Source organism: Rhinoraja longicauda, chromosome 8 (genome assembly GCF_053455715.1).
Source record: "Rhinoraja longicauda isolate Sanriku21f chromosome 8, sRhiLon1.1, whole genome shotgun sequence".
Classification (NCBI taxonomy): domain Eukaryota; kingdom Metazoa; phylum Chordata; class Chondrichthyes; order Rajiformes; family Arhynchobatidae; genus Rhinoraja; species Rhinoraja longicauda.
The window spans coordinates 5,372,912-5,399,530 of NC_135960.1; the positions used below are offsets into that span (position 1 = coordinate 5,372,912).

The window sequence follows — 26,619 nt, forward strand, 5'->3', positions numbered from 1 at the left end:
AGGGCCTGTTTCCGAGCTGCATCTCTAAAGTCTAAAGTTGTACATTTAGGATACAATAGACAATAGACAATAGGTGCAGGAGGAGGCCATTCTGCCCTTCGAGACAGCACCGCCATTCAATGTGATCATGGCTGATCATTCTCAATCAGTACCCCGTTCCTGCCTTCTCCCCATACCCCCTGACTCCGCTATCCCGAAGAGCTCTATCTAGCTCTCTCTTGAATGCATTCAGAGAATTGGCCTCCACTGCCTTCTGAGGCAGAGAATTCCACAGATTCACAACTCTCTGACTGAAAACGTTTTTCCTCATCTCAGTTCTAAATGGCCTACCCCTTATTCTTAAACTGTGGCCCCTTTGTTCTGGACTCCCCCAACATTGGGAACATGTTTCCTGCCTCTAACGTGTCCAAACCCTTAATAATCTTATACGTTTCGATAAGATCTCCTCTCATTCTTCTAAATTCCAGTGTATACAAGCCTAGTCGCTCCAGTCTTTCAACATATGATAGTCCCGCCATTCCGGGAATTAACCTAGTAAACCTACGCTGCACGCTCTCAATAGCAAGAATATCCTTCCTCAAATTTGGAGACCAAAACTGCACACAGTACTCCAGGTCTCACTAGGGTCCTGTACAACTGCAGAAGGACCTCTTTGCTCCTATACTCAACTTCTCTTGTTATGAAGGCCAACATTCCATTGGCTGATGCAACTAGCTACACCCCCAGGAAGGAGATAATGGATCGGTGATGTTTTGGGTTAGGACCCTTCTTCAGTCCAGACACAAAACAGCTTCTATCCATGTTCTCCCGAGGCGCTGCCTGACCTGCTGATTTACTCCAGCACTCTGCGTCTTTTTTTGTAAATCAGCATCTGCAGTTCCTTGTTTCTACATCCCATCAGGTGCTGCTCACCATCTACTGTTACATAATGCACGTATTAAATACTCCTCCTATCCTCTATGCCCAATAGCAAATGCAGCCTCATCAGATCCTTCGTACAATTGATTTACATCAAATTTCTTTGTGACACAGTCCTTTAACTTGGAATGTAATAAAAAAAAGCATTGCAAACGCTTGTTTATAGCAAAGAAAGACGCAAAATGCCAGAGTAACTCAGCGGGTCAGGCAGCATCTCTGGAGAAAATGGATAGGCGACGTTTCGGGTCAGGACCGATGAAAGTCTGAAGAAGGTTCCCGACCCGAAACGTCACCTCTCCATTTTCTCCAGAGATGTTGCCTGATCCATTGAGTTACTCAAGCATTTTGTGTTTACCTTTTGCTTTGAATGCACAGAGTCTTTTACCCAGAGTACGGAAACAAGAAGCAGTGGACATAGATTTAAAGTGAGAGAGAAAAGATTTAACAGGAACCTGCAGGGCAATTTTTTCACACAGAGTTTGGTGAGTAAATGGGCCATTTAAAAGACATTTGGACATGTACTGTACACGGGTAAGAAATGTTTAGAGGGATACTAAGCCAAGTGGACACGTTGGGCCCAAACCTCTCCTGCATTGGTGCAGCACCCTCTCCTCCCCCCTTCCTTCCGCCCCACGACCCTCCCCTACCCCCCCACTCACCATCCTCCCTCCCCCCACCCCCCTCCGCTCTCCCCCTCCACCCCCCTTATCCTCCCCTCCCTCCCTCCCCCCACTCCATCCCCCTCAACCCCCCCTCCCCTCCCCCTACTCCATCTCCCTCAACCCCTTATCCTCCCTCCCCCTCCCTCCACCCCTCTCCCTCCCCCCCCTCCCCTCCCTCCCCAGGAGATAGATTTAAACTTTAAAATGCGAATAACTTTTAAAATATAACACCGATTTCAATGAAACTTCTTCCATTAGCACCAAAGGGACGACGGTGAGTAAGGTGGGCCTAAAATTGGCGCGCTATCGTGTACCGTGTTGGCTGTAGTTCAGAAACAAACAAACAAACGACAGTTTTAGTATATAGATGGGCCAAATACGGACAGGTGGAACTAGTGTATGTGGAGCATCTTGGTCTGCATGGGCAAGTTAGGTTGAAGCGCCCATTATTGTGATGTTTGCCTCCATGACAATGTTACTTTAAGTAGTTTAATCTCTTTTTTGCTCTGGTTTATTTTCACCCACATGTTTAGACCGTAATGTTGTATCCTTATTGTTTTGATGTGGTTATGCTTTATTCTTAATTGTTAACTGTATGTTTGTGTTGTCATTTGCGAGCGGAGCATCAGGGCACATTCCTTGTATATGCACATACTTGGCCAATAAACTCACTCACTCACTCACTCACTCATTCAGTCAGTCATTTAAAGGAAAGAGGACCTTAAACCCACCAAATTCATGCCAACTATTGATCACCCATTCATGCTAGTTCTATGTTATCCCCCTTTCTCATCCACTCCCAACACATTAGAGGCCATTTACAGTGGCCAATTAAGCTACAAAACTGCCCGCCTCTGGGATAAGAGAGGGGGAGAGTGAGAATGTACAAACCCGACACAGAGAGACCCAAGGTCAGGATCAAACACGCGTCTCTTGCGTTGAGAGGCAGCAGTTCTACCAGCTGCGCCACCCTAATTTTTCATTTTATAATACTGTTACAATATTTGAATTATTGAATTTTTGGTTATTATATATTTTCTATGTGTACATAGAGTCATGCAGCACGGAAACAGGCCCTTCGGCCCAACCTGCCCATACTGACCAACATGCCCCCATCAACTAGTCCCGCCTGTTTGTATTTGGCCCATATCCCTCCAAACCTGTCCTATCCATGTGCCTGTCTAATTGTTTCTTAAGCGTTGTGATAGTCCCTGCCTCATCTACCTCCTCCGGCAGCTCGTTCCATCCACCCGCCACCCTTTGTGTGAAAAAGGTTACCTCTTAGATTCCTATTCAATCTTTCCCCCCTCACCTTAAACCTCTGTCCACTGGTTCTCGATTCCCCTACTCTGGGCAAGAGACTCTGTGCGTCTACCGGATTTATTCCTCTCACGATTTGGTAACACCTCTGATGTTTTAGGCACCTCTGTTTTGTTCCAGGCCTGTTATGCTGCTACAAGTAAGAGTTTTATTGCGTTGGTACATATGACCATTAAACATTCTTGCCTCTTCCCACCTCGAACAGGTTACACCCCTTGCCTCCCTCACGCCAGAGAAAACAAAACCAGCCTATCCTATCTTCCCACATAACTAAAATCTTCCTCTCCAACATCCTGATGAATATCCGTTGCAGCTTAGCCAGAACAATCACTGAAGGAGAAGTGCCAAAAAATATATGTAACGTGCCAATTTATTTAAAGAGAGATTCATTGCCTCTTCTGCAGTGACCAAGTGATTGCAATTTCTCTGTTGATGAGCTGTTTTCATCAATAGGTTGATTTTTCCCACTCAGAGGACCGGTGCTTCCACATGCACGGCTGTTGATAGTCAATCATTTGAGCGTGTTCATGATTAAAATCAAAGAGATTATTTTAGACTAAGTGCAGCAAAGTGATTGCGGGATAATTTAGTGAAAGCTCGCGTTTCCTATTACATACAATCAACACCTGTTGCAGTGAAGACTGAAAAAAATTCTAGTAAAATGCAGAGTCTCTTGCCCAGAGTAGGTGAATCGAGGACCAGACAACATTGGTTTAAGGTGTAGAGGAAAAGATTTAATAGGAATCTGAGGGGTAACTTTTTCCACACAAAGGGTGATGGGTGTATGGAACGAACTGCCAGAGGAGGTAGTTGAGGCAGGGACTATCCCAACATTTAAGAAACAGTTAGACAGGTACATGGGTCAGACGGGTTTGGAGGGATATGGACCAAGCGCGGGCAGGTGGGACTAGCGTGGCTGGGACATGTTGGCCGGTGCGGGCAAGTCGTCCTTGCTATTGAGGGCGTGCAGCGTAGGTTTACTAGGTTAATTCCCGGAATGGCTGGACTGTCATATGTTGAAAGACTGGAGCGACTAGGCTTGTATACACTGGAATTTAGAAGGACGAGAGGAGATCTTATCGAAACGTATAAGATTATTAAGGGGTTGGACACGTTAGAGGCAGGAAACATGTTCCCAATGTTGGGGGAGTCCAGAACAAGGGGCCACAGTTTAAGAATAAGGGGATAGGCCATTTAGAACTGAGATGAGGAAAAAAGTTTTCAGTCAGAGATTTGTGAATCTGTGGAATTCTCTGCCTCAGAAGGCAGTGGAGGCCAATTCTCTGAATGCATTCAAGAGAGAGCTAGATAGAGCTCTTAAGGATAGCAGAGTCAGGGGGTATGGGGAGAAGGCAGGAACGGGGTACTGATTGAGAATGATCAGCCATGATCACATTGAATGGCGGTGCGTACAGGCTCGAAGGGCCGAATGGCCTGCTCCTGCACCTATTGTCCATTGTCTATTGTGCCGAAGGGCCTGCTTCCATGCCGTGCCACTCCGTGACCCTATTTTCACAGCCACAGTTGGGATGGAAGGAGGTTTTGTGCAATGTTCTCGCACTGACCGCCTTCCTCAGCAGCCCAAAGCTCGCTTCGCTGGGCAACCACAATGACCAGAACTTATTAAACGTGGAAATAATAGCTGGCGGGGGACTAACTCTGTCACATTCTATCAGCTCCTCGCTGAGGCAACGGCTTGGCTTGGGTTTGGTGTCACTTCTGCTGAAAATGAGATTAAGCCGCAAACTGTGCTGCCGTTTTGCTCCCATTGTCCTTAATTCAAGTACTGTCAACAATGAGTGTTGTACTGATTAACAACAGGATTTAGTGGCTGACTTTGTTTCGTTTACTGGCACAGTGACAAGACACTGGGGATCACTGCTGCCCTGTCTTTCTCTCGCTCGTTGCTGAAAAGGGCCCGTACCACTGAGACCCAGTGACAGAGTCACAGAGTCGTACAGCGCCAGAAACATACTCCACGGCCCAAACCTGTCCGCGATGAACAAGATGGCCGTCTACGCTGGTCTCTCTGCGCTGAAACTAGACAACCTGTCTTGCTTCAGTCTCGACCCGGTGGCGCAGCGGTAGAGTTGCTGCCTTACCGCGAATGCAGCGCCGGAGACTCAGGTTCGATCCTGACTACGGGCGCCGTCTGTACGGAGTTTGTACGTTCTCCCCGTGGGTTTTCTCCGAGATCTTCGGTTTCCTCCCGCACTCCAAAGACGTGCAGGTTTGTAGGTCAATTGGCTTGGTAAAATTGTAAATCGTCCCTCTTGTGTGTGGGATAGTGTTAGGGTACGGGGATCGCTGGTTGGCACAGTCTCAGTGGGCTGAGGGGCCTGTTTCCGCGATGTATCTCTAAAGGAAAACCATGAGGCATTCTACGTGGTCACAAGGAGAATGTGCACACTCAGCAGACTGTTCTTCAGAAGGTTTCACAGTGGCTGGCTCAGTTGATTTTTTTTTCAGTCAGTGGTGGCAAACGCGGTCGATGCAGTAGTGACGTTTGAGTTTAGTTTAGTTTAGAGATACAGCGCGGACACAGGCCCTTCGGCCCACCGAGTCCGCGCCGACCAGCGACTCCAGCAAATTTACACTATCCCACACACTAGGGACAATTTTTTACACATCCACCAAGCCAATTAACCTACATACCTGCACGTCTTTGAAGCATGGCAGGAAACCGAAGATCTCGGAGAAAACCCACGCGGTCACGGGGAGAAGGTACAAACTCCGTACAGACAGCGCCCGTAGTCGGGATCGAACCCGGGTCTCCGGCGCTGCAAGGCAGCGACTCTACTGCTGCGCCACCGTGCCGTCGGAATTGAAGGTCACGGATAGGTGATTACTTTAGTTTTGATACTGCGTGAAAACAGGCCCTTCGGCCCCACCAAGTCCGTGCTGACCGTCGATCACCCCTAAACCTGTTCCACGTTATCCCAATTTTGCATCCTTTTGAAAGTTTTCTAAGAATGGAGTATTTAATGCTCATACCGTTAGGTTGTGAGCTGTCCAAGCAGAATGAGGTGCAGTTCTTCCTGTTTGTGCATGGTCTCACTCTGGCAATGGAGGATGCCCATGACAGAAAGTTCAGTGTGGGAATGGGCAGAGGAGATAAAATAGGTAGCAACAGGGAGATCCAGAAGACCGAGGACCGAGCGCAAGTGTCACGCGAAACGGTTGTCGAGTCTACACTTGGTCTTGCTGACGTAAAGGAGGCCACATTGGGAACACCGGAAGGCAGTAGATGTTACACGGTCTCAATGATAGGAGCAGAATTAGGCCATTCGGCCCATCAAGTCTACTCTGCCATTCAATCATGGCTGATCTACCTCTCCCTCCTAACCCCATTCTCCTTCGTTCTCAATTTCCCTCCTGGGACACATAAGGTTCTATCGTATCGTTTCTCCCCATAACCCGTGACACTCGTACTAATCAGGAATCTATCAGCGCCTTAAAAATGTCCATTGACGAACTCCACAACCTTCTGTGGCAAGATATGGTGAGAAGAGGTGCACAGGAACCTCTGCCTCACTGGGAAAGACTGCATTTAGGCCATTTCTATTCTCCCCTCTCCCATCAGGCAAAAGGTACGGAAGTGTGAAAACGCACACCTCCAGATTCAGGGGCAGTTTCTTCCCAGCTGTTATCGGGCAACTGAACCGTCCTACCACAACCAGAGAGCAGCGCTGAACTACCATCTACCTCATTGGTGACACTCGGTCTATCCTTGATCAGACTTTGCTGGCTTCACCTTGCACTAAATGTTATTCCCTTATCATGTATCTGTGCACTTTAAATGGCTCGATTGTAATTGTGGATTGTCTTTCCGCTCACTGGACTGCCCGCAACGAAAGCTCTTCACCGTATCTCTAGGATTGGACATGCTGGAGGCAGGAAACATGTTCCCGATGTTGGGGGAGTCCAGAACCAGGGGCCACAGTTTAATAATAAGGGGTAGGCCATTTAAAACGGAGGTGAGGAAAAACCTTTTCACTCCGAGAGTTGTGAAGCTGTGGAACTCTCTGCCTCGGAAGGCAGTGGAGGCCAATTCTCTGGATGCTTTCAAGAGAGAGTTAGATAGAGCTCTTAACGATAGCGGAGTCAGCGGGTATGGGGAGAGGGCAGGAACAGGGTACTGATTGTGGATGATCGGCCATGATCACGGTGAATGGCGGTGCTGGCTCGAAAGGGCCGAATGGCCTCCTCCTGCACCTACTGCCTATTGGTAGACGTGACAATAAACTGAAACATAAAGGTGACAGAAAAAGGGTTACTTAAACACGAGCTGTAACTTACAGGGGGCGTAAAACATGACAAGCGCTGATGAATGTTCTCTCAAGAACTCATCGAAGCCATCGTCGGTCAAATGGAACACCGCGGTGTCTTGCTCTGCCCACGAAACCTCAGGGGCCTTTGGTTGTGGAGCCTGCGGGCTGGTGGTAAAAGTAAACGCAAGACCATTACGCATACAAGTGCAGAAGATAAATTACAGTCTAATGTTTTCAGTTTCAGTTTAGTTTATTGTCACGTGTACCGAGGAACAGTGAAAGGCTTTTGTTGCGAGCTAACCAGCCAGCGGAAAGACAATATACGAATACAATCGAGCCGTTCGCAGTGTACATGATACATGATAAGGGAAGATAGGCACAAAAGGCCGGAGTAACTCAGCGGGCAGGCAGCTTCTCTGGAGAGAAGGAATGGGTGACAATAGACAATAGGTGCAGGAGTAGGCCATTCGGCCCTTCGAGCCAGCACCACCATTCAATGTAATCATGGCTGATCACTCTCAATCAGTACCCCGTTCCTGCCTTCTCCCCATACCCCCCCGACTCCGCTATCCTTAAGAGCTCTATCCAGCTCTCTCTTGAATGCATTCAGAGAATTGGCTTCCACTGCCTTCTGAGGCAGAGAATTCCACAGATTCACAACTCTCTGAGTGAAAAAGTTCTTCAGACTGGAGAAGGGTCTCTACCCGAAACGTCACCTATTCCTTCTCTCCAGAGATGCTGCCTGTCCCGCTGAGTTACTCCAGCATTTTGTGTCTATCTTCGGTTTAAACCAGCATCTGCAGTTCAATTCTGTTTTTTTTGTTGTTTTTTTGTCATTGTCGTCGTTAAATGTACGTTTTGTTTTATTTTTAACTCTGTTATGTGGGGGGGGTGGTGGGGGGGTTGGGGGAAACCTTTTTTTCAAATCTCCTCCTCAACGGAGATGCGACCTTTACCGTGTCGTATCTCCGTTCGCGCTACGGCCTAACATCGTGGAGTCGGCGGCCTCCAGCTGGGATCGACCTCAAAGACTCCGGTCGCAGGGCCTGGACTTACCATCTCGGAGGCTTCGGCCGTGGGCCCTGCAGACCGCAACATCGGGAGCTCGCAGGTCCCTGGCTGGCGACCGGCTTTTGGGAGCTCCAGCCGTAGCAGCTTCGACCGCCCCGAAGCGCGAGGTACGATCGACCCGCCCGCAGGCCCTTCATCGCCCTGCGTGGCTCGGCCGCAGCACTTTCCATCGCCCGGTGGGGGCTCGGGACTTTCATCGGCCTGCTCGGCTCGGCCCTGGAACTTTCCATCGCCCGGTGGGGGCTTCAAAAAGTTGGGAGCCTCGATCACCTCGTGGCACCACGGGAGAAGAATGAGGAGGAGATAAGACTTTGCCTTCCATCACAGTGAGGGTGTGCCTAGAGCAATCACTGTGATGGCTGTTTTGTGTAAAAAATTATATCTGTGTGTCTTGTGCTTTTTAATGTCTACTGCCGGACCCTGACGTGAGAGGACGCTGGCGTTGTGTATTCGCCGCTTTTCCGTCAGGATAGTTTGTCTGTTTGTTTCTATGTTAATTGTTTTTGTAAAGCGCTTTGAGCATGTGATAAGGCGCTATATAAAATAAATGGATTATTATTATTATTATTAATTCCTATACATGATAAGGGAATCACTTTTAGTGCAAGTTAAAGGCTGTAAAGTCCGATCAAAGATCGATCATAGACCGATGAGGTAGATAGTAGTTCGGGACTGCTCTCTGGTTGTGGTTGGATGGTTCGGTTGTCTGATAACAGCTGGGAAGAAACTGTCACTGAATCTGGAGGTGTGCGTTTTCACACTTCCTGACCTTTTCCCGATGGGAGAGGGGAGAAGAGGGAGTGGCCGGGGTGAGACTGGTCCTTGATTATGCTGCTGGCCTTGCCGAGGCAGCGTGAGGTGTAGATGGAGTCAATGGAAGGGAGGTTGGTTTGTGTGACGGTCTAGGCTGCGTCCACAATTCTCTGCAATTTCTTGCGGACCTTTGACGTCTTGTCGCTGACAGTCTCCCACCCCACTATCTTTCAGAGATTAAGACTGACCCTTGCCGAGGTTGAGCTTGCCCAGATTGATATTCACATGGACAATGAGTTTAACGTTTAAGTTTCCATTTGTATGTACCGAGATGCAGCGAAACGCATATCACGTAACTTGCACGCTCTCCAATTAGATTGACGGACACCAAAAATAAATGCAATCTAGACAAACTCAAGTGTTATCGGTGGAACCAAAGGGAAGATACAGAGTACTGAATATAGTTCTTAGCATTGTAGTGGACAGTGGTTGGTGAGAGAGTGGGCTGACCGCCGTGAGGGAGGGGAAGAACAATGAACAAAGGGGGGGGGGGTTTGAGGACAATGGGAACCCTTCTTGGGGGAACCGTTTTGGGGGGGGGAACGGAGGAGCCGGCGTACTTTATAACTTTGCCAGCGCCGCTGTTCGTGTACCTTGGGTCATAAGGTCCTGGCTGTGGCTGCTTTGACAGTCCGGAGTCGCCTTCCAGTGGGAAGTGCTTCAAAGAGTTTGTGGCCAGGGTGAGAGGGGTCAGAGATGATCTTGCCCGCTCGCTTCCTGGCACCTTGCAGTGTACAGTCCGTCAATGGGGGGGCGGGAGGTTTGCAGCCAACAACCTTCTCGGCTGACGGAATGTTATTTCCTTTACCCCTGCCTCTGTACACTGGGGATGGTGTGATTGTAATCATCTCTAGTCTTATCGCTGACTGGATATGGATAGCACGCAACATAAAAGCTTTTCACTGCACCTCAGCGTACGACGATAAGAACTAAACAAAGCTTTCGATAATATAGTCACGTAGATCCAGGACTAATGCAGAACAATAAGCCATGAATACAGTTTTGCTCGGATCAAGGGGAAATTAAATGACAGTACTGTAATTAAGCATCTTTGCGTTATGAAATATAGTTACGCTGGCAGCAAAGGTTGGTTTGTAATTTTAAAGCAGTGAGGCATTTGCATTGTTAATGTGCGAAGCAAAAAAGCTTCTGCAAGGGTGGAAAAAGGTTCCGTTCTCTGCAGCCCGGCCTGTGGGACCAGCAAGATGTGGAACACGTAACTTTTGCCTGAAAACCCGACACTTAAACTTACTTTTCCATCCACTCGACAAAATCTTGGGCTGTGGCTCCGTAGTTTTCAAAGTTAAATAGGAACTTCCCCTTCCTTTGAAAGAAGAAGACAGAGAATAAGAAAATCAATGATCACATTTAGTGTTCGGTCAACGGCACTGTACAAGAGACTCCTTGATGGGCCGAACGGCCTCATTCTGCTCCAATCACTTATTCATGTATAAACTCCCAAGCTCTTCTTAATAAAGAGCAGGAAACGTTTGGTTATGGAATGAAGCTTTCTGCAAACAAAGCAATAAACTGGAGAAGTTATTATTGACTGATATCAACTCAACAATAACCTGAAGAAGGGTCTCGACCCGAAACGTCACCCATTCCTTCTCTCCTAAGATAGACAATAGACAATAGGTGCAGGAGGAGGCCATTCGGCCCTTCGAGCCAGCAACGCCATTCAATGTGATCATGGCTGATCATTCTCAATCAGTACCCCGTTCCTGCCTTCTCCCCATACCTCCTGACTCCGCTATCCTTAAGAGCTCTATCCAGCTCTCTCTTGAATGCATTCAGAGAATTGGCCTCCACTGCCTTCTGAGGCAGAGAATTCCACAGATTTACAACTCTCTGACTGAAAAAGTTTTTCCTCATCTCCGTTCTAAATGGCCTACCTCTTATTCTTAAACTGTGGCCCCAGATGCTGCCTGACCCACTGAGTTACTGCAGCATTTTGTGTCTCCCTTCTACTCAACAATACTGCTCAATCTAGACTCAACCCACTATCCTCTTCCACGTATCATTACTTCTGGCTTGACATTTCATTCCTCTTCTCTAGCCTCAGAATAAAAGGACGTACCTTTAGAAAGATGAGGAGGAATTTCTTTCGTCAGAGGGTGGTGAATCTGTGGAATTCATTGCCACAGAAGGCTGTGGAGGCCAAGTCAATGGATATTTTTAAGGCAGACATAGATAGATTCTTGATTAGTACGGGTGTCAGAGGTTATGGGGAGAAGGCAGGAGAATGGGGTTAGGAGGGAGAGATAGCTCAGCCATGATTGAATGGCCGAGTAGACTTGATGGGCCAAATGGCCTAATTCTGCTCATATCACTTATGAACTCCTTAACTGATACCACTTTATCTCTTCATCTCTAGCCATTGTCCACCCATCTGCCCTGTATCCACCTATCGCTCTCCACGTGGTTTGACCTGCCCCAACCTTTTCCCCCGCTATCTCCCCGGTCTACAATCAGTCCGAAGCAGGTTCCGGACATGAAAGGTTGCCTGATCATTTCCCTTCACAGATGCTGCATGCCCCATTGAGTTACTCCAGCACTTTGTGCTTTCTTCAATATTCCGGCATCTGCAGTTCCTTGTGTCTCCAAGATTTTAATCTATTTATCAGTTCAAAAGATTTCAGTGTATTGCACAGTTTGCATTCTGATAATGTAGTGCAAATGGAAGTTGATACATTAAAAACTAATTATTTAAGAGTGCTTTTTAAAAGTAAATTGCATTTTGGCTGGAAATCTGGAAGGAACAAGGAAAGACTTGTAGAGGCATAGCGTGATACAGTGTGGAAACAGGCCCTTCGGTCCAACTTGCCCACACCGGCCACATGTTCCCAGCTACACTAGTCCCACCTGCCTGCGCTTGGTCCATATCTCTCCAAGCCTGACCTATCCATGTACCTGACTAAATGTTTCTTAAATGTCGGGGTAGTTCCAGCCTCAACTACCTCCCCTGGCAGCTTGTTCCATACACCCACCACCCTTTGTGTGAAAAAGTTACCCCTCAGATTCCTATTAAATCTTTTCCCCTTCACCTTGAATGAATGCCCTCTGGTCCTCGATTCCCCCACTCTGGGCAAGAGACTCTGTGCAACTACTTAATGAAATTTTAACATATATAATTTAGCAGTCAAGTGGAATGATCTGATTGCTTTCTGAAAAAAAAATTGTAAAAGGGTGGAAGGAAGCTTTTTAACAGAAATCAGCTGGAAACAAAACGCAGTCAACAACAGGGCATCACGGTGGTGCAGCGGTAGAGTTGCTGCCTCACTGCCCCAGAGACACAGGTTCAATCCTGACTACGGGTGCTGTCTGTAAGGAGTTTGTACGTTCCCCCCGTGACCGCGTGGATTTTTTCCCGGGTGCTCCCGCATTTCCTCCCGCACCCCAAAGACGTACAGGTTTGTAGGTTAATTGGCTTGGTATTAATGTAAATTGTCCCTAGTGTGTGAAGTATAGACAATAGACAATAGGTGCAGGAGGAGGCCATTCGGCCCTTCGAGCCAGCACCGCCATTCAATGTGATCATGGCTGATCATTCTCGATCAGTACCCCGTTCCTGCCTTCTCCCCATACCCCTTGACTCCGCTATCCTTAAGAGCCTTATCTAGCTCTCTCTTGAATGCATTCAGAGAATTGGCCTCCACTGCCTTCTGAGGCAGAGAATTCCACAGATTCACAACTCTCTGACTGAAAAAGTTTTTCCTCATCTCAGTTCCAAATGGCCTACCCCTTATTCTTAAACTGTGGCCCCTTGTTCTGGACTCCCCCAACATTGGGAACATGTTTCCTGCAGATTGGTTTATAAGATTTGACCAAAACTGCTGCTGTTTCACAGCCCTGAACAAGGCGCTAATAGGATAGTGTCATTGCGTGGGGATATCTGGCCTGCAGGGACTCTGTGGGCCGAAGGGCCTGTTTCTGCATTGGTATCTCTAAACTAAACTAAATTTTGTAAATATATTTTTAAACATTTTAAAACGTTTCTATTTTTGTCTAGCTACCGGGCTGAATTCCAATCAAGTTCATCTAAATTCTCCAAAGGATCAGGTTTCTCAACTCTAATTACTACTTTTAACTTTGAAAAAATGTTATTTTCCAGCCAAATAGTTACATGCATATCATTTCTGCCCTTTGTTTTTCATCTTGAAAACCATGTGTTGCTTCATGACAGGGAATGGATGGCGATCAGTTAGATTAGGAAGCAGTTTACCAGGGAGTACAAATACCTTGCAGTGTACCCGGACAGTAAACTGGACTGGTCCAGGAACGCTGAGGCCCTGTACAAGAAGGGACAGAGCCGGCTGTACTTTTTCATAAGGTGGTTGCCAGTGCCATCTTCTCCGCTGCCCTGTGCCGGGGTAGCAGGGCGAAGGCCGCGGACGCCAATGGGACCAACAAACTCATCAGAGAGTGTCCAGCTTCAAGTTTCTGGGCACTCACATTTCGGAGGACCTAACATGGTCCAATAACACCGCTGCGCTGGTCAAGAAGGCACAGCAACGACTGTTCTACCCAAGAACACTGAAGAAGTCTGGTCTAACCCAACAGCTGCTGACGACCTTCTACCGCTGCACCATAGAGAGCATCCTGACGCATGGCATCCCTGTGTGGTATCTCAGCTGCACGGAGGCAGAGAGGAAAGCTCTTCAGCGGGTAGTCCATAGAGCTCAGAGGACCATCGGAACACAGCTACCAGCCTTGGAGGGCATCTACAACACACGATGCCTCAGAAAAGCCACCAGCATCCACAAAGACTCTTCACACCCCTGCAACAGTCTGTTCGAACTTCTACCATCGGGCAGACGATACAAGGCCTTCTACGCCCGCACCTCCAGACTCAGGAACAGCTTCATCCCCAGGGCCATAGCTGCCATGAACCGGTCCTGCTAGGCCGGATGGTCACATCGCACAGTGAACCGGCACAGACCTACTTGCACTTTATTCTGTTTTAAAACTGTTACAATTTGTTTCATTGGGTTGTTTCAATTAATACTGACTAGCTAATTAAATTATTGCATCGTATGGGACGCGCATTCCCAATCTCGTTGTACCCCTGTACAATGCCAATAAAGATATATTGTATTGTATTGTATTGTATTGTAGGAAGGCTGGCTCCGTCCAGAACCAGGGGCCACAGTTTAAGAATAAGGGGTAGGCCATTTAAAACGGAAAAACCTTTTCAGTCAGAGAGTTGTGAATCTGTGGAATTCTCTGCCTCAGAAGGCAGTGGAGGCCAATTCTCTGAATGCATTCAAGAGAGAGCTAGATAGAGCTCTTAAGGATAGCGGAGTCAGGGGGTATGGGGAGAAGGCAGGAACGGGGTACTGATTGAGAATGATCAGCCATGATCACATTGAATGGTGGTGCTGGCTCGAATGACCTACTCCTGCACCTATTGTCTATTGGTAGAGCTGCTGCCTCACAGTGCCAGAGACCCGGGCTGGATCTTGCCCTCGGGTGCTGTCGGCACACGTGACCACACGGGTTTCCTCCGGGGTGCTCCGGTTTCCTCCCACATCCCAAAGGCGTGCGAGTTTGTAGGTTAATTGGCCTCTGTAGTGCGTAGAGAGTGGATGAGAAAGTGGGATAACAGAGAACTGGTGTGAACGGGAGATGGATGGTCGGCGTGGACTCAGTGGTCCAAAGGGCCTGCTTCCAAGCTGTATCGCTAAACTAAAACTAAAATACACTTAAGGGGAGGGGGGGGGGGGGGGGGGGGAGATGAAAAGACTTCTCTAAAATGCAGCAAATTGCAATTAAGAATTCACTGCCTGTGAGGACAGAGGTAGCAAACTCGATAATAATTTTTGAAATGGGAATTGAATAAATACTTTAAAAAGAGAAAACTTGCAGGCTTATAGGGAAAGACTAGGCGGTCTGGGCTAATTGGCAGCTCTTTCAAAGAGGCACGATAGGAGGAACAGCCTCTGCAGGACCGTAGGATTCTACACGAAATAATTAATTCCCAAGACCACGTTACTTTGAAGTGATGTTGTGGGTCTGAATTCTCAGGCATGTGCAGAGTGGAGGCCAAAATTTGTGATTGCGCAAGTAGAATGGGAAAAATGCACAATTACCAAAAGGCAGAGGAGCAGATGATAAAGTTTGTCTGTTGTGCACAGAGTCAACGATGGAGGAAGGAGCTGGTTTAAAACCGAAGACAGAGACAAAATGCTGGAGTAACTCAGCGGGACAGGCAGCATCTCCGGAGAGAAGGAATGGATCGAGACCCTTCTTCAGTCTGAGAGTCAGGGTCTCGACCCGAAACGTCACCCATTCCTTCTACCCAGAGATGCTGCCTGTCCCGCTGGGTTACTCCGGCATTTTGTGTCTATCTTGAACAGAGTCAAACTGCCTGCCAACTCTCGAGGGAGTATTCCCGCCTTCCTCATCCATTCCCATGGGACCCAGTTCCCATGCTTCCTTTAAACCCACCTGGTTCCATCGGCTCCTCTCCCTTGAAGTAGGGTTGCCAACTTCCTCACTCCCAAGTAAGGAACAAAGGGTGACGTCACCGCCCCGCGCCCCAGCCAGCGGCCAATGTGCTCCTGCTCCACCAATGACGGCCCAGGCGGCCACCATTGGTGGAGCGGGAGCACGTGTCCGCTGGCTGTGTGAGGTCACGTGGGGTGCGGGGGGTGATGTCACCCTTTGTCCCTTATTTGGGAGTGAGGAAGCTGGCAACCCTACTAATACGGGACAAGGGCGGTCCCGTACGGGACAAACTAATTTAACCCAAAATACGGGATATCCCGGCTAATACGGGACAGTTGGCAACCCTACTTGAAACCTACCTGGTTCTTTTTCCCACCCTCCCTTTTAATTTAATGTGTCTAAATCCCCATACTTTCTTTAAAACTGAATGGGCACACTGAAAAATTATCATTCTACTGTCTAACATTTAAAGAAAAAAATGAATTCAAAGTGGGTTGGAGCATTAATAAACTTGCATCCGACAATCCTAAAACTCTGTGTAAGATGGAACTGCAGATGCTAGTTTTTACACCGAAGATAGGCAAAAAATGCTGGAGGAACTCAGCGGGGAAAGGCAGCATCTCTGGAAAGAAGGAATGGGTGACGTTTCGGGTCGAGACCCTTCCTCAGACTGCTTCTTCAGTCTGAGGAAGGGTCTCGACCCAAAACATCATCCATTCCTTCTTCCCAGAGATGCTGCTTGTCCCGCTGAGTTACTCCAGCATTTTGTGTCTATCTTGCACCGGGTCATACTGCCTGCCAACTCTCAAGGGAGTTAGCTAACGAGAGGAAAGAGATACTTCAGTGAGAAACAAAGGGTGGCCAAAGCTTGCACAATTTGTGACCCTTAAAAAAAAAAACTCTCTGCCTTGATCCGTGGGAGGAGGGAACATTTGGAAGGGAAAGGCATGTTGAAATATTTCTCAGTTCTTTCCTTTTCCCACTTCACTGATTGTTTAAGGCTTGTCACTTTCACTGGGAAAAAAAAAGACTAGCAAAAGAAAATGTACGAAGCTACCCAAAAATAAGCTGAGGTAACATTATACGCATCTTGAATTAACTGAACTCCCTTATGCTCTTAAAAATACATCCCAATTTGGGCTGAACAACCCACACATCGTGCACAAGTATTTCACAGAACAACAATGGTGTGTTTTAGACAATAGACAATAGGTGCAGGAGTAGGCCATTCGAGCCAGCACCGCCATTCACTGTGATCATTTCTTAATCAGTACCCCGTTCCTGCCCTCTCCCCATACCCCCCGACTCCGCTGTCATTAAGAGCTCTATCTAGCTCTCTCTTGAAAGCATCCAGACAATCGGCCTCCACTGCCTTCTGAGGCAGAGAATTCCACAGATCCACAACTCTGGGTGAAAAAGTTTTTCCTCATCTCCGTCCTAAATGGCCTACCCCTTATTCTTAAACTGTGGCCCCTGGTTCTAGACTTTTACAATGGTGGCTCTGACCAAGACCCAGGCAAGTTTAAAGTCAGAGAACTTTCCCATTGTAGCAGCAAATGAATGATGCAATCCTAAGCACAGATGATTCCCCTTATCAGTGATATCACTTGAGTGGGCCGGAGGTGGAAGGATACATTAATTGGAAGGAAGTTTATTTTATATAGTGAAGATTATTATTTTGATACGCCACCAAAATCTCCCTCATTAAGTTCTTAACCTCTGATAAAGGTCCACATTCTAGAAAATGGTACAGCGGAAAGCATTATTTGGACAGACAGACATAAACATCAGTCTGAAGAAGGGTCTCGACCCGAAACGTCACACTTTCCTTCTCTCCTGAGATGCTGCCTGACCTGCTGAGTTACTCCAGCATTTTGTGAATAAACATCTTGTAAGGTCACACTGTCGGGAAGGTGAATCTGTGGAATTCATTGCCGCAAAGAGGGCTGTGGAGGCCAGGTCAGTGGATATTTTTTTAAGTCAGAGCTCGGCAGATTCTGGATGAGTACGGGTGTCGGGGGTTTTGGGGAGAAGGAAGGGGAGTGGGGTTAGGAGGGAGAGATAGATCAGCCATGATTGAATGGCAGGGTAGACCTGATGGGCCGAATGGCCTAATTCTGCCCCTACCACTTACGAAACCACAAAGCCACATCAGGCGGCTCGGACTTAATTGTGACCCTCACCACTCCCACATGTCAGTAAAGCAAGACTTACTCAAAGTAACAGAAAGTCGGGTATCCTTTGACGTTGAACTCCTGTTTGAGTTCATCAAATTCGGAAGAGTGGACATTCATTCCGACCATGACCTATGCAGGAAACAATGTGCATTAGTCTTGATGAATCACTAATGCCTGGTCAGCGTAATCGATTAAAACTCTAATTGACCATTCAAACCTAGACCTTCTTCAGGAATAATATTGCAGCAGCTTGCATTTAGGGCGGCACTGTGGTGGCGCAGCGGTAGAGTTGCTGCCTTACAGCGCCGCGAGACCTGGGTTCGATCCTGACAACGGGCGCCATCTGTACGGAGTTTGTGCGTTCTCCCCGCGACCTGCGTGGGTTTTCTCCGAGATCTTCGGTTTCCTCCCGCACTCCAAGGACGTACAGGCTTGTAGGTTAATTGGCTTGGCGTAAATGTAAATTGGCCCTCGTGTGTGTATGATGGTACTAACGTGCGGGGGTCGTTGGTCAGCGCGGAATCGGTGGGCCGAAGGGCCTGTTTCCGCGCTGTATCTCTAAACTAAACTAGCTCTAACATCTAACGCTATTGAAGCGCATGTTCGTTCCAGCCCTGAGGCTAGTCCCTTCATTTGAGAAATAATGGCTTAATTCGGCCTTGGTTAAATCCACAATTAAAACTCACAATTGTTTGTTTTGCTACAAATCTGAAAACAGACAGGGCGATGCAGTGGGTCCCAGCTGGGAAAAGACCAGATTAAAATCGAAAGCTGAGATGATCGAGTGTTAGCAGGAAGTCGTGAATTAAACAGTGACGAGAGGCAGCTATGGGATTTGGCAGCAGGAAGGCTGAAGTGGTTTGGTGGTTTTCCCCTATGGTCACGTGGGTTTGCTCTGCTTTCCTCCCACCTTCCTCGGGGGCTGCGCGGTGGAGTTGCTGCCTTACAGCGCCAGAGACCCGGGTTCCATCCTGGCGGCAGGTAGCTTGCCTGTGCGTCCTCTCACGTGGCCTGCGTGGGTTTTCTCCGGGAGCTTTGGTTTCCTCCCGTGCTCCAGGGTTGAATGACTTGAGTTGTCCCTAGTGTAGGATGGCGTTGGTGTGTGGGGATTGCAGGCCCGTGCTGACTGGGTGGGCCGAAGGGCCTGTTTCCGCGCTGTATCTCTAAACTAAACTAAGTCTTCTGATGCTTATTGGGAGCATCCTTGTGAGTACCAAGTCCAATTCTTGATTGTTTTATCTCTGCTAGCTAATCACCAATGATCCAGCCACAGAGAAAGAACGATGGTCTCTGACCTGCAGGGAACTTGGGGGCAAAGAATACTGGGGCTGTTAGCAATACTGTGTCCTTTGAACACGTGTGTGTGTGTACGCACATTTTTTTAAATAGATTTTTTAGATTTAGAGATACAGCGCGGAAACAGGCCCCTTTGGCCCACCAAGTCCGCGCTGCCCAGCGATCCCCGTACATTAACACTATTCTACACACACTAGGGACAATTTTTACATTTTACCCAGCCAATTAACCTACATACCTGTACGTCTTTGGAATGTGGGAGGAAACCGAAGATCTCGGAGAAAACCCACGCAGGTCACGGGGAGAACGTACAAACTCCATACAGACGGCGCCCGTAGTCAGGATCGAACCCGAATCTATGGCGCTGCATTCGCTGTAAGGCAGCAACTCTACCACTGCGCCACCGTGCCGCAACATGCAAATGGTTAGATAATATTTTTAAAATCCAGCAGAACCCACTGTCCAAAGACAAGTGAATGATTTGAGATGCAAAGAACTCCAGATACTGGTTCACAAAAAAGGAGACAAATTGCTGGAGTAACCCAGCAGATCAGCCAGCATTTCTGCAGAATACGGATAGGTGACGTTTTGGGTTGGAACCACAACAAATGCTGCCTGATCTGCTGAGTGGCCCCAGCACTTTGTGTCTTTGGATGATTTGAAACAAGGGCTAATGTTCAGACAAAACTGTGTGTGAATTAGCAACTCTGTGAACTGTTCCTCTACGCATCTCCTGACAAGGGCGGCACGGTGGCACAGCGGTTGCTGCCTTACAGCGAATGCAGCGCCAGAGACTCAGGTTCGATCCTGACTACGGGCGCCGTCTGTACGGAGTTTGTACATTCTTCCCGTGACCTGTGGGTTTTCTCCGAGATCTTCGGTTTCCTCCCACACTCCAAAGACGTACAGGTATGTAGGTTAATTGACTGGGTAAATGTAAAAAAATTGTCCCTAGTGTGCGTAGGATAGTGTTAATGTGTGGGGATCGCTGGGCGGCGCGGACTCGGTGGGCCGAAGGGCCTGTTTCCGCGCTGTATCTCTAAATCTAAAATCTAAAAAGGTTCCGCATGGCCGGCTGGAAAGTTAGATTGAATGGGATCCAAGGAGAGACAGGTAACTGGATAAGATTGGATTCATGGAAGGAGGCAGAGGGTAATGGTGGAAGGCTGTGACTGGTGGTGTGCCTCAGGGCTCGGTGCTGGGCCCATCTACATCGATGATTTGGATGAGAACATACAAGACATGATTAGCAAATTTGCAGATGACACTAAAGTGGGTGGTATTGTAAATAGTGTCAAAAATTGTAACAGGATCTTAATCGGGCAGCTGGGCTGAGGAATGGTTGATGGAATTTAATACAGAGAAGTGCGGAGGTGTTGAATGTTGGGAAATCAGACAAGGACAGATATCAGATTTCAAAGATATCATTACCAAAGCTATTAATTAAAAGTTAAAGAAAGGCAGTACAGTGACACAGCAGTAGGGATGCTGCCTTACAGCGCCAGAGTTGCTGCATTACAGGATTCAATCGTGACTACGAACGCTGTATGTATAGTGTTTGTACGTTCTCCCTGTGACTGCGTGGGTTTTCTCCGGGTGCTCTGGTCTCCTCCCACACTCTAAAAACGTACAGGCTTGTAAGTTAATTGGCTCCGGTAAAATATTGTAAGTCGTCCCTAATGTGTGTGGGATGGTGCGTGTGTACGGGGTGATCGCTGGTCGGCGCGGACCGTGGGCGGGCGGGCCCGTTTTCGCGCTGCATCTCCAAGGCCTAAAGTCCAACTCAGGACTGAACGCTTGATTGAATGGAGTGACGTACCAAGAGAACGACGACGTCGCCTTTATTAGCAGGCCAATGAAACGGCGATACTTACATGGGCGCCCTTCATCTCGGTGGCAGCTTGCTCAAAGGCTGGCATCATCCGCTTGCACACCCCACACCCTGACCCCAGACGTCAAGAGGCCAGGTCAAAGGCCACAGCAGCAGACAAACAGAGGAGAGACAGAGACAAACATTGGGCTAAACAGATCAATGACAGCTCTGACAATATCATTTAACCGCATGCCACTGCAAAGATATCACAGCACACACAGTGAGCGCCAGTTCATCTTCTGAATCTATTCCTTCTCATGTGTTTTCCCAGAGCTCTCTTGATTATCTATTTTTTTCCTAGATAGGGGGCGGCACGGTGGCGCAGCGGGTAGAGCGCCAGAGACCCGGGTTCTCTCCTGACTACGGGTACTTGTCTGTACGGAGTTTGTACGTTCTCCTCGTGACTTGCCTGGGTTTTTTCTGAGATCTTTGGTTTCCTCGCCCACTCCAAAGACATACAGGTTTGTAGGTTAATTGCCTTGTTATAAATGTTAAAAAAACAACTGTCCCTAGTGTGTGTAGGATAGTGTTAGTGTGCGAAGATGTTAAAAAACAACTGTCCCTAGTGTGTGTAGGATAGTGTTAGTGTGCGAAGATGTTAAAAAACAACTGTCCCTAGTGTGTGTAGGATAGTGTTAGTGTGCGAAGATGTTAAAAAACAACTGTCCCTAGTGTGTGTAGGATAGTGTTAGTGTGCGAAGATCGCTGGTCGGTGCGGACCACCGACCAAGGTATTCAAGAGAGAGCTGGATAGAGCTCTTAAGGATAGCGGAGTCAGGGGGTATGGGGAGAAGGCAGGAACGGGGTACTGATTGAGAACGCTCAGCCATGATCACATTGAATGACGGTGCTGGCTCGAAGGGCCGAATGGCCTCTTCCTGCACCTATTGTCTATTGTCTATTGACCTGGTGGGCCGAATGGCCTGTTTCCGTGCTGTATCTCTAAACTAAACTAAAAATTAAATTTATATGAACAATGCAGTTTTAACCAAGGGATGATAGTCAGGGTGAGGAGGGTTGGTAACTAAAAAAGCCTTTTGACTTTGTGCAGAGATGATTAAAAGAACACTCAAAATGTTTAGTGTAGAAAGGAACTGCAGATGTTGGTTTGCGCCGAAGATAGAAACAAAGGATGTGGAGAAGATGTTTCCACCAGTGGGAGAGTCTAGGACCAGAGGCCACAGCCTCCAAATAAAAGGACATACCTTTTGAGAAAGGAGATGAGGAGGAATTTCTTTAGTCAATGGGTGGTGAATCTGCGGAATTCAATGTCACAGACGACTGTGGAGGCCAAATCATTGGGTATTTTTAAGACGCAGATCGACAGATACTTGATTAGTACAGGTGTCAGGGAGAAGGCAGGAGAATGGTGTTGAGAGGGAAAGATAGTGTTAGAAAATAACTGCAGATGCTGGTGCAAATCGAAGGTATTTATTCACAAAATGCTGGAGTAACTCAGCAGGTCAGGCAGCATCTCAGGAGAGAAGGAATGGGCGACGTTTCGGGTCGAGACCAATTCTTCAGACTGATAGTGAATGGTGGAGTAGACTTGATGGGCCGAATGGCCTAATTCTGCTCCTATAACTTCTGACCTTGTGAACAAAGTGCTGGAGTAACTCAGCAGGACTGGCAATTCACTGGATGAATTTAAAAGAGAGTTAGATAGAGCTCTAGGGGCTAGCGGAATCAAGGGATATGGGGAGAAGGCAGGCACAGGTTACTGACTGTGGATGATCAGCCATGATCACAATGAATGGCGGTGCTGGCTCGAGGGGCCAAATGGCCTCCTCCCTGCACCTATTTTCTATGTTTCTATGATTGCAAAGGGAGTCAGCAGCAACTTAAAAAAAACACAATTGAGAGTATAATTGAAGAGTGTAATTGAAGATCCTTCGAGATATGGAGTAGGTGGATGGACTGAGATGACCTTCAACCTGCTGCCACAGGCACAATGGACTCAATGGCTCTCCATGTTGCAGGTCTTTGCGATTCACCTCACCTACATCCCCGTTCAAAGGGCTGAAGTGTTATGATTTCAAAACCTGTAATTTTGAAAAACTTTGCTAAATTCCTCCCCTCAGTTGTCTTCAAACCCATGAATAAAAATCCCAATTTAATATTTTTCCCAATCTTTTATTCCTTCCGAAAATAATACTAGCACTGTCAGAGAGAGTCCACAGAATGACAAAATGCTGGAGACACCAAAACAAATATTGGAAACTAGACCAAGTGGACCTGTTGGGCCCAAACCTCTCCTGCAATGGTGCAGCACCCTCGTCTCCCCCCGGCCCCCTCCCCTCTCCTCTCCCCCTTCCCTACCTCCACACTCCCTCCCTTCCCCCCTCCCCTTCCCCTCCCCCCCCCTTCCCCCCCCCCCTCCCCTCCCACCCCATATTATATTCACCATTTTCCATGTCCTTTTGCTTTTTCATCTTTATACCATCATTTTACACACTCTTTTCTACCCAGGGTTAAAAGGCGTGTAATTCTCAGTCTCTCTATTTAATTATCACAACTCTTTCCTCTACTCCTGTCTCAAAACATACATCGATTGATATCTACCACACATATGCCAAAATTGCCAGTCCTACACTATCATCCTTGATGATGTACTAAATTTGCTTTACTCTGTAGAAGCTGCAATGTTTTGTGTATCCATATACTAAAACACTCGTTTGTTTGTTTGTTTGTTCCTGAACTGAAATCAAAACGGTACACGATAGCGCAACAATTTTAGGCCCATCTTTCTCACCGTCGTCCCTTTGGTGCTAATGGAAGAAGTTCCATTGAAATCGGTGTTATATTTTAAAAGATGTTCACATTTTAAAGTTTAAATCTATCTCCTGGGTAGGGAGGGGGTGGAGGGAGGGGGTGGAGGGAGGAGGGAGGGGAAGGGAGGATAAGGGGGGGTTGAGGGGGATGGAGTGGGGTCAGGGAAGGGGGAGGGGAGGAGGGAGGGGGAGAGGAGAGAAGGAGGAGGGAGGGGGAGGAGGGAGGATAAGGGGGGGTTGAGGGGATGGCGTGGGGGGGGTAGGGGAATGGGGGTAGAAGGGGATGAGGGAGGGAGGGAGGGAGGGAAGGGGGAGGGGGAGGGGGGAGGAGAGGGTGCTGCACCAACGCAGGAGAGGTTTGGGCCCAACGGGTCCACTTGGTCAAGTATCCAATATTTGTTTTGATATTTCCAGCATTCTGTGGACTCTCTCTGACAGGGTAGTCTTGTGCTCTGGATAAGATGTGATCGGCAAAGTTGACTATTTTTCCCCGGGAACTAATGTCAACGGTGGAGTTGAACTTGCAATGATTTATTACATCATGCGGAGCACAAATTACCACCCCACCCTCACTCACTCAGGAACTGGGCACAGTCAACCAACAGTCTGTTAGCGATGATCAAGTGCCAAGCCTGAAAATGTTAACCTCTTTAGTCGTCAGATGCTATTTATCTTTGTGCAGTTCCAACCTTCTGCTTTTATTGGAAAGCGTCTGGAAGATTTGTCCTGTTGTTTGTTCAGTCAGTGATGTTCAGCCACGGTTACTCGATAAACATGGAGTGCTTCGTTAAACTAGCAGTGAGACCTCAGCGATTTGCTAACCATTGCGTCTTGCAATTTGTTTAACTTTTGGGTGCAACAGGAATACTAATAGGGGCGGCACAGCGGCGCAGCGGTAGAGTTGCTGCTCAAAGCACCAGAGACCCGGGCTCGAAGCCGTCCACAGGGATTGCCTGTGTGGAGTTTGTACTCTCTCCCTGCTTGTATACACTGGAATTTAGAAGGATGAGAGGGGATCTTATCGAAACATATAAGATTATTAAGAGGTCGGACACGCTAGAGGCAGGAAACATGTTCCCAATGTTGGGGGAGTCCAGAACCAGGGGCCACAGTTTAAGAATAAGGGGTAGGCCATTTAGAACGGAGATGAGGAAAAACGTTTTCACTCAGTTGCAAATCTGTGGAATTCTCTGTCTCAGAAGGCAGTGGAGGCCAATTCTCTGGATGCTTTCAAGAGAGATTAGATTGAGCTCTTAATGATAGCGGAGTCAGGGGGTATGGGGAGAAGGGAGGAACGGGGTACTGATTGTGGATGATCAGCCATGATCACATTGAATGGCAGTGCTGGCTCGAAGGGCCGAATGGCCGACTCCTGCACCTATTGTCTATTTTCTATTGTCTATTGACCGTGTGGGTTTTCTCCGAGATCTTCAGTTTCCTCCCACACTCCAAACCAGTTTGTAGGTTAATTGGTTTGGTATAGATGTAAATCGTCCCTAGTGTGTGTGGGGCAGTGTTAATAGACAATAGGAGCAGGAGGAGGCCATTCGGCCCTTCGAGCGCAGGGATTGTTGGCCGGTGCGGACTCGGTTGGCCGGTTTCCGCGCTGTATCTCTAAAATAAACTAAAGGCTCCAAACGTCAGCTGTCATTTGGTGTAGAGCCTCTACAGCTCTCCCCTCACCAACCCATTTGGTCAAATCATCAAAAAAAACAATCCTATCGTGTGGGTTCTTTCTGTAAACAGGGAGGAGCAAGAGAGGCAGCGAAGAAGCAATGCAACCCCATGTCAAAGAATTATTTTCATTTCCCAATTCCAGTGCTTCAAATCTTGGCAGTACTTATTCAATAAACATAAGAGATAAGCAGGTTATTTCAGCTTTAAGAACAATAAGAACAATAAGCACACACATGCACACACACACAAAAGAACCGACAGCTGTTCCAATATGAAACTAAGCAACAAAGCAACAGACACTGACAGAGCGACAGAAGGCCGAGAGGAATCTTGCCGCTACATAATCATCAGGGGTTGCAACTGAGAAAATGGTGTAAAATGTGTTTGCTGCGAGAAGGAGCATCTCTCTCAATCTCTTAAGAATAAGGGGTAGGCCATTTAGAACGGAGATGAGGAAAAACCTTTTCAGTCAGAGAGTTGTGAATCTGTGGAATTCTCTGCCTCAGAAGGCAGTGGAGGCCAATTCTCCGAATGCATTCAAGAGAGAGCTGGATAGAGCTCTTAAGGATAGCGGAGTCAGTGGGTATGGGGAGAAGGCAGGAACGGGGTACTGATTGAGAATGATCAGCCATGATCACATTGAATGGCGGTGCTGGCTCGAAGGGCCGAATGGCCTCCTCCTGCACCTATTGTCTATCTGACTATTCCAACAATCTCCTCTTTCACTCCTGCTCTCTGGTGGGGATTCACAGTGAGCAGGAAGGGAGGTTTCTTCACCGCCACCATTTGCCTAACTCCGGGGACATGGCCAGGCGCCCACCCTTTAGTCAAAGGTGGTGAATCTGTGGGACTCTTTGCCACAGGAGGCTTTGAAGGCCACGTCAGCGGATGCGTTTGAGGCAGAGATAGATAGATTCTTGATTAGTACGGCGTGTCGGAGGTTATGGGGAGAAGGCAGGCGAATGGGGTTAGGAGGGAGAGATAGATCAGCCGTGATTGAATGACGGAGTAGTCTTGATGGGCCGAATGGCCTGATTCTACTACTCGCACTGGTGACCTTACGACCCTGTGGATGACTGTGGATGAATCATGGCCACACTCAAGTAGATTTAGTTCATTTAGTTTCGTTTATTGTCATGTGTACAGTGAAATTTTTTGTTGTTTTGAAAATTTTCACTGTACACATGACAATAAACGAAACTAAATCTACTTGAGTGTGGCCATGATTCATCCACAGTCAAAGCAGGGGTCGTAAGGTCAGCAGAAAGACAATACATGATTACAATCGAGCCATTCACAGTGTACAGATATAAGATAAGG

At 47.8% G+C, this 26,619-nt stretch overlaps 1 protein-coding gene across 1 annotated transcript in view; it reads right to left on the reverse strand.

The window, feature by feature from the left end:
- pdia5 (protein disulfide isomerase family A, member 5) overlaps nt 1-26,619 on the reverse strand; it is a 139,752-nt gene that overhangs the window by 68,965 nt on the left and 44,168 nt on the right. Inside the window, exons 9-12 of the mRNA XM_078404316.1 lie at nt 20,853-20,920; nt 17,720-17,811; nt 10,308-10,379; nt 7,200-7,336 (exon numbers count right to left, since the gene is read on the reverse strand). Of these exons, the coding sequence (XP_078260442.1) occupies nt 7,200-7,336; nt 10,308-10,379; nt 17,720-17,811; nt 20,853-20,920 (369 nt within the window). The remainder of the gene's footprint in view (nt 1-7,199; nt 7,337-10,307; nt 10,380-17,719; nt 17,812-20,852; nt 20,921-26,619) is intronic.